The 6000-nt window shown below is 44.9% G+C and overlaps 1 protein-coding gene across 4 annotated transcripts in view; it reads right to left on the bottom strand.

The window, feature by feature from the left end:
* Positions 1-5369, bottom strand: part of TMPRSS6 (transmembrane serine protease 6) — a 30460-nt gene extending 25091 nt beyond the window's left edge. For 2 of the 4 annotated variants that reach the window (XM_067559432.1, XM_067559431.1), the window contains exons 1-5: positions 5192-5368; positions 4080-4236; positions 3706-3848; positions 3442-3509; positions 1966-2150 (exon numbers count right to left, since the gene is read on the bottom strand). In XM_067559432.1, the coding sequence (XP_067415533.1) occupies positions 1966-2150; positions 3442-3509; positions 3706-3848; positions 4080-4236; positions 5192-5275 (637 nt within the window). In that variant the 5' untranslated portion in view covers positions 5276-5368. Of the gene's footprint in view, positions 1-1965; positions 2151-3441; positions 3510-3705; positions 3849-4079; positions 4237-5191 lie in introns of all 4 variants that reach the window. The other 2 variants (XM_067559434.1, XM_067559435.1) reach the window with 2 other exon arrangements.
* Positions 5370-6000: the final 631 nt, after the last annotated feature.

Below are 6000 nucleotides of genomic sequence, written 5' to 3' on the forward strand. Positions count from 1 at the left end.
AAAGAAAAGGGTCTGAAATCCTGTGACTGGAGAGAGATTGTGGGTTTACAAATAGCTATTAGTAAAAAAGTGAAAGAAGACTTGGAAGATCTGACTACTTACAAATCAGTGGGTTGAGAAGATATGCACTCTATGTATAAAGAGAGGCAACTAACAAATTTAATAATATTGAGAGTTCGTTTTTCATATGGGAGCATTTGGCTGAGGATTTTAAAACACTTCACTGCTGTCTATTAACTAAGCTTCAACAACTGTGTGCCTGGAAAGTGTAACTGAATTGTTAACTATCATTTTCTTCCCACTTTACAGATGAGTAAACAAAGACATAGGTTAAGTGATTTGCCAAAGCAGTGTCAATCCCAAGGGTAGAATCCTGGGGTTCTGACTTTTGCTCCTTGATCTAACAACTAGACATACTTCTTCCCAAACTATCAAATCTTACTCAACTACAGACAGTTAGTTTTGAAATGTCATGGAGAAACAGGGAGACCCCAAAGGATGATCATAGCAATTAGAATCTAGCAAATCTAACTTTAGACACTAATAAAATAATGAACAAATGTGAAGGGAAGGGAAGGGAAAAACTGGAAACCTTTAGAAGATAATGGTACTGACAAATTTGATTGCTTTTTTTGATAGAATTACAAAATTAGTGGATAAAGGGAAAGCAGAAGATGCAATATAGCTTGATTTTAGTGAATCATTAGGCATGTGTTTCATGAAATCTTAATTTAAATTGGCTTGAATGTAAGCTCTGTCACATACAGTGCACCGCAAACTGAAAACCTGCAAATAAAAGATAATTATGAATGGCAATTTATTAAACTGAGAGAGGAATTCAGTGGGATGTTAGGTTTGGTCTTGTTTAACATCTTCATTAATTATCTGGAAGAGGGAGTAAATTCAAAAACAGCCATGAGAACAGAGAGAAAAGGACCTTGCAAAGTGAGAAATATGGTAGGGATATACTGAAATAAGACTAATTTGGGAAAAATGCAAGATAATGTATCTAGGAAAAAATGGTTGGAAACATGTTATTTAATGAGAAACTTGGAAATCGGCAATGGTGAAAGAGACCCAGAAGTAACAATGATAGCAAATTAGAGATAAGTTTGCAATGCAATAGGGCAGTGTTTAAAAAACAAACAAAACCAGTCATTTTGGGCTCTATACACAGAGGCATACGGAGCAAGGAGTGAACAATCATACAATGAGCCTGATCCAAATCCCAGTGCCATCAATGACATTTTTTCAAGTGACTTAATGGACTTTGGATCAAAGCCTATAAAGGACCTGAAATACCAAGTTCAGTGTTGGGGACCTCAATACCAGGTCACTTTAGCAGGCAGTGATCTCTGTTTTGTGCAATGATAAAAAAATCTTGAAGTCAATATAAGGAATAGAAATAATGGAAATATTATAAGCATCATGAAATAGAAACAATTATAATCTAAGTATGTTGCGTTTAGTTCTGTTCTCAGTCTATTGGAGAGTGGAATAGTCTCCCAAGGGATGTTATGGAAGCCCAGTTGCTTGGGACATTTTAAAATGAACTGAATAAAGCGACAAAGCATATAGTGCAGGGAACAGCTGTGTGTTTGCCAAAGCTGAAGGAGGAGGCAGAGGAAAGGACAAGATGTTATCTAGTCAGTCACTGCTATCTCTTACTCCAAGAGTTATAATTCTTCAGGGGAATAACCAGACTTCAGGAAAAGTGTGTCCTGTACAAGGAGGAAACACTTATAATTCCCCTGTTCTGTTCTGGCTTCTGCCTTTCCCTCTAGCATGCACTCTCTTCTCATCTTCCTCTCCCCACCTGGATTTAACACACTCCTCTTCTCCTTTCCTCTCTCCTTCCCCTTCAGTAATGCCATTTGGCCTAGACTCTTAGCCTGCCTGCAGTAAATTATTGGCCTCAGCCCTCGATCCTAAAAATTCAAGTTTACCTGGGTAGCTGATACTTACCCAGCAGAACCAGAGAGTCTGGATCAACCTTGTACTCTATCTGGTAGGAGAGGCTGCCTGTACTGTTGATGCTGGTGAGAAGCTCTCTGCAGAGAGTCATGTTCACCCTCTCAGCAGTCATCTCCTTATGCTGACTCTCGGGGACTTGAAGGGCAAGCCAGAAGAAGAAGGTCAGGGACCCCTCCCTAGCAGGGAGATAGCACATTAATTTCCTTCATCCTTTTAATTTCAAGTGAGTTCAGGACTGGTGAGAGTCACCTCACTGACAGCCCTGGAGAGAGATGTCCTCTCTTTAGCCATAGATCAGACTCATTAATGCAAGCTTCCCAACACACACTGCACCACCAATGTGCCTCAACCCTGACCTAGAGAGACCACCTATAGTGGAACAGATGAGCCAATGCATACATGGTCCATTGAATACGTGGCCTTTCTGCTGAGGAAGCCATCTTGTACCACTGGTAATGGTGGTGTTAATGATCTGGATACCTGCCCCACTAAAAACTAGAATGAGGTCATTACATTTTTTTATAATCCACTTGAGTGTGTTTCAGGGGGAAATGACTTTGTGCCACTACTGACCTAGGGCTAGATTGAAAATGTTGACCTTTTAGGCTCCAGATCCCATCTCCCAGTAGTGAACTCGTTGTTCAGCTGATCAGTGCAGTCCTGTGCAGGGGTCACAGATACATTTCAGGAGACCACAATAGTTTGTCAGCTAAATGACAGAGAAAATGGGCCAAACTGGGGAGTTCCAGGTCCCTCCTATTCCAATTTTCCCTTATGAACCCTGCCCCTGGCAGGCCTGAGTGAAAAAATGTGAATGAAACATTTTTTCACTGAACAACGAGTTTTTGTTTAAATAGAAATTTTCAATGGGCAAAGATTGATTCTGATGTAATTTGCCACTGGGAAAATCAAAACAAAATGTTTGGGGCTGGGATGACATTAATCTCTGCATCTGCCTGAGCCACCACAGTGCCCTGTGGCAGTTGTAGTTCCAGGTCCCTCCTACTCCAGTTCTTCCTTATGGGCTCAGGCCCTGGCAGGACTACATATCCCAGGATGCACTATGGTCTTCCTCTGTGGTGTTTCATTTGTATTGACAATACAAAATGAAACATTTGATTCAAGACTGTCAGAACTTTGTTTCAATAGAAAATGCCAAAATTAAACCTTTTGATATTTCCCAATCAATTTTTTTTCTAGACTTTTCATTCCATGAGACGTTTTAGTATTTTGACTTTTCATCTCAGTTTGGGCTGAAAACAAATGTTGAATGATCAGAATTTCCAGTCGGGTGGAAATTTAATTTTTCTATAAACTCTAATCTGGAGCCCATGTGGAGTAAGAATGGAGGCTGCAGCAGTTCTTGTCAGATGGCTACTGAACAAGATCACAACCTAGCTGTAACTTTCACATAGGACAGGTGAGACAGAGTCCTGAAAAGCAAATGAATGTGGGCGTAACACTCACCCGAAGGCATATACTGTGCTGGAGTTGTAATATGGATCCAGGTCCGTGACTCGAATAAGTTCCCTCAGCTGTAACAAGAATGCCATCTGATAACTGCCTGGCAACAGTACAACAGCAAACTTCACATGCAACCCACCCAACGCTCCAGCCCTCTCTGCTTGTGGTATAATCTGCCTAGCCTTCCATTTGCAGAAGCACCCAGGACCCATTGCCCCATTTACTGAACTGCCTCAGCCCCAATATCACATATGAAACCACACCCACCATCTTCTGTAGCTTTGCTGACTCAGTCCAAAAGGCTCTGGATTCCGGCCGTCCAAGGTCCAGGGAGTACTGATGATTGAGGATCCGTAGGCTGCCAGAGTAGAACTGCAGGACGGTTGATTCCAAGTGTCGTGGTCTGTAGTCTGACAACAAACGACGCAGACAGATTAACCCCTAGATGTGGAGGACAGAGGGCTCTTGCAGTGGGTGGGTGGCCAGAATTTAGCTAGATCCCTAGGGAATCAGTGCATGGATGGGTCACCCACGACCATCCATCCAGGAGTCGCCGACTCTCTTTGGCGTCTAAATTGGCTTCCTCCTTGCTAGGCCACATCAGCACCAGCGTAAAGAATAAAACACCTTGAAACTGTTACCTAGGAAATACCAGGTCAGTGCTCCAGCTCCAGCCAACAGAACAAGGACAACCCAGAGGGGTGCACAGCGCAAGCAGTCACGAGCCTTACTCTTGGGTTCATCCTCCGATGGAGTGTTTGCATCCTCCTCCTCCTCCTCAGCCTCCATCCTGGGCATCTAGTCAGACAACAGACCAAGGATCAGGATGGATTATCTATACATCCCTTGCTCACTGTCTATGTATCCTTTACCATCTATCTGCTTCTCTTCCTGTCTGTGCGTCCCCTTATTATCTATGCTAAATTCCGAGGACCTTGCTATCCCACTGTTTCCCACTCCACACTGATGGATACAAGTGAGGGGTGAACCCCCAAAGGTAATTCAACCTTCCCTCTACCTTCCACCTCGCCATCTTTACCCCCCCTCCCACAACACCTGATCGTCTGACTTCCTCCTGCCTACTCCCCTTCCTGTAATCTCCATGAGCTAAAGAAGTCCTGCAGCCTACCAAGACTGGATGCTCCTGGGCTGGCCTTCTTGGCCACTTTCCCGCTACCATCCCCTAAAAGGCCCCGTTAAAGTCACATCAGCCGTTACCTTTTAATAGTCCGAAGGATTTGCATGTTTCCTTCAATGAGGAACGACGTATGAGTGTGCATGAATGTGAACATAGGAGAGTATGCAGGGCTGTCGGAGTGTGCCTGAGTGTGTGTTAGCATGTTCAAAAGCCTGTTTATATGGCGCTCTCCCTGCTTGTGTGTGTTGGTGAGTTATGTGCCTGCATGGGGATATGCCTGTGTGTGGGTTAGAGTGTATGTGCAAGGGGTGCATGTGAGTGCCTGTTAGCAGAGCTACCCAGAGAGTTCAAGCATGTGGATGCACATGTGTGTGCACACATGGAAGTCTGTTAATGTGTGTACATATATGACCATGTGGGAACAGCAAAGGGCATCCAGCATTCCCTATTAGCCCCGACACTGAGACTCCTTCCAGGCCTCAACTGTGCCCCTCAATGCAGAAACACATGTAAAGAGTGTAAAAAATAAATAAGCAACTCAATGGAAACAGCTAACTCAACCAGCCAACAATGAATCCATTAGTACCGCCGCTTCCTGTCTCCTACAACCCTCACACAAGCAGTGGAGATCAGAATACACTGACGTCGCTCTTCGGTTTCGCTGTGGTCTCCTTTCGGCTGACGTTCCCCAGGGGGCATCCCCCCCCCGGAGCAAGAGCGAGGAGGCGAGGGTCTCTACTCCACCTTCAAGGGATTCCTCCAAAACAACAGCCGCACAAAGAACCACAAACTGATCAAAAAGAGCCTCTCGTTGCTAAAAGATCAATTCTAGGCACTGGGGTTTCCCCCAGAACTACAGACCTACCTTTGAAACCTGCAGCTCTGCGTGTGGCCGGGTGCACATGCATGCACACACATTGGTAGAGATGTGTTTACTCAAGCCCAAAGTCTCCCTGGTGATCAATAATCTGAGGCCATGTCCCTTTGTTTTGGTCTTTGCCCTGTCCGGCTCTACAGAGAGGGCTGAGCGTGCCCGGGAGAGCCACAGATTTCTCAAGTGGAGGATGACTCAGAGCGAAGGGAAGTTTGCAAAGAGAGAGGATCTGCAGGCTGTGGGGAGGTGATGCTGTGAACTGCCAGGGTAACAGTCTCCCTGTCCCCTGAGAAAACCTAACCTGGAAAACAGGTGCAGATGGATCACAGATTCCCCCTATGGGGGCAACTAGTTGCTCAGCACCTGCTTTCTGTCTTAGTAACACTAATGAGTCCCCAGCGGAGATAAAGGCAAAATAGCACTGAGAAGAAGAGGCTTGTTCAGACAAAGGGTGGGGTGAGGCTCTTGCTGAAGGCAGTGAGCTGCACAAAGGAGAGCCAGTGGGAGGTGGCAGGGGCAGTGCAAAAGGACTAGCTGTGCCAGACAGATA

This window comes from Emydura macquarii, unplaced genomic scaffold, assembly GCF_026122565.2.
Source record: "Emydura macquarii macquarii isolate MOO-44397 ecotype Brisbane River unplaced genomic scaffold, CSIRO-AGI_Emac_v2 contig_2205, whole genome shotgun sequence".
Taxonomy (NCBI): domain Eukaryota; kingdom Metazoa; phylum Chordata; order Testudines; family Chelidae; genus Emydura; species Emydura macquarii.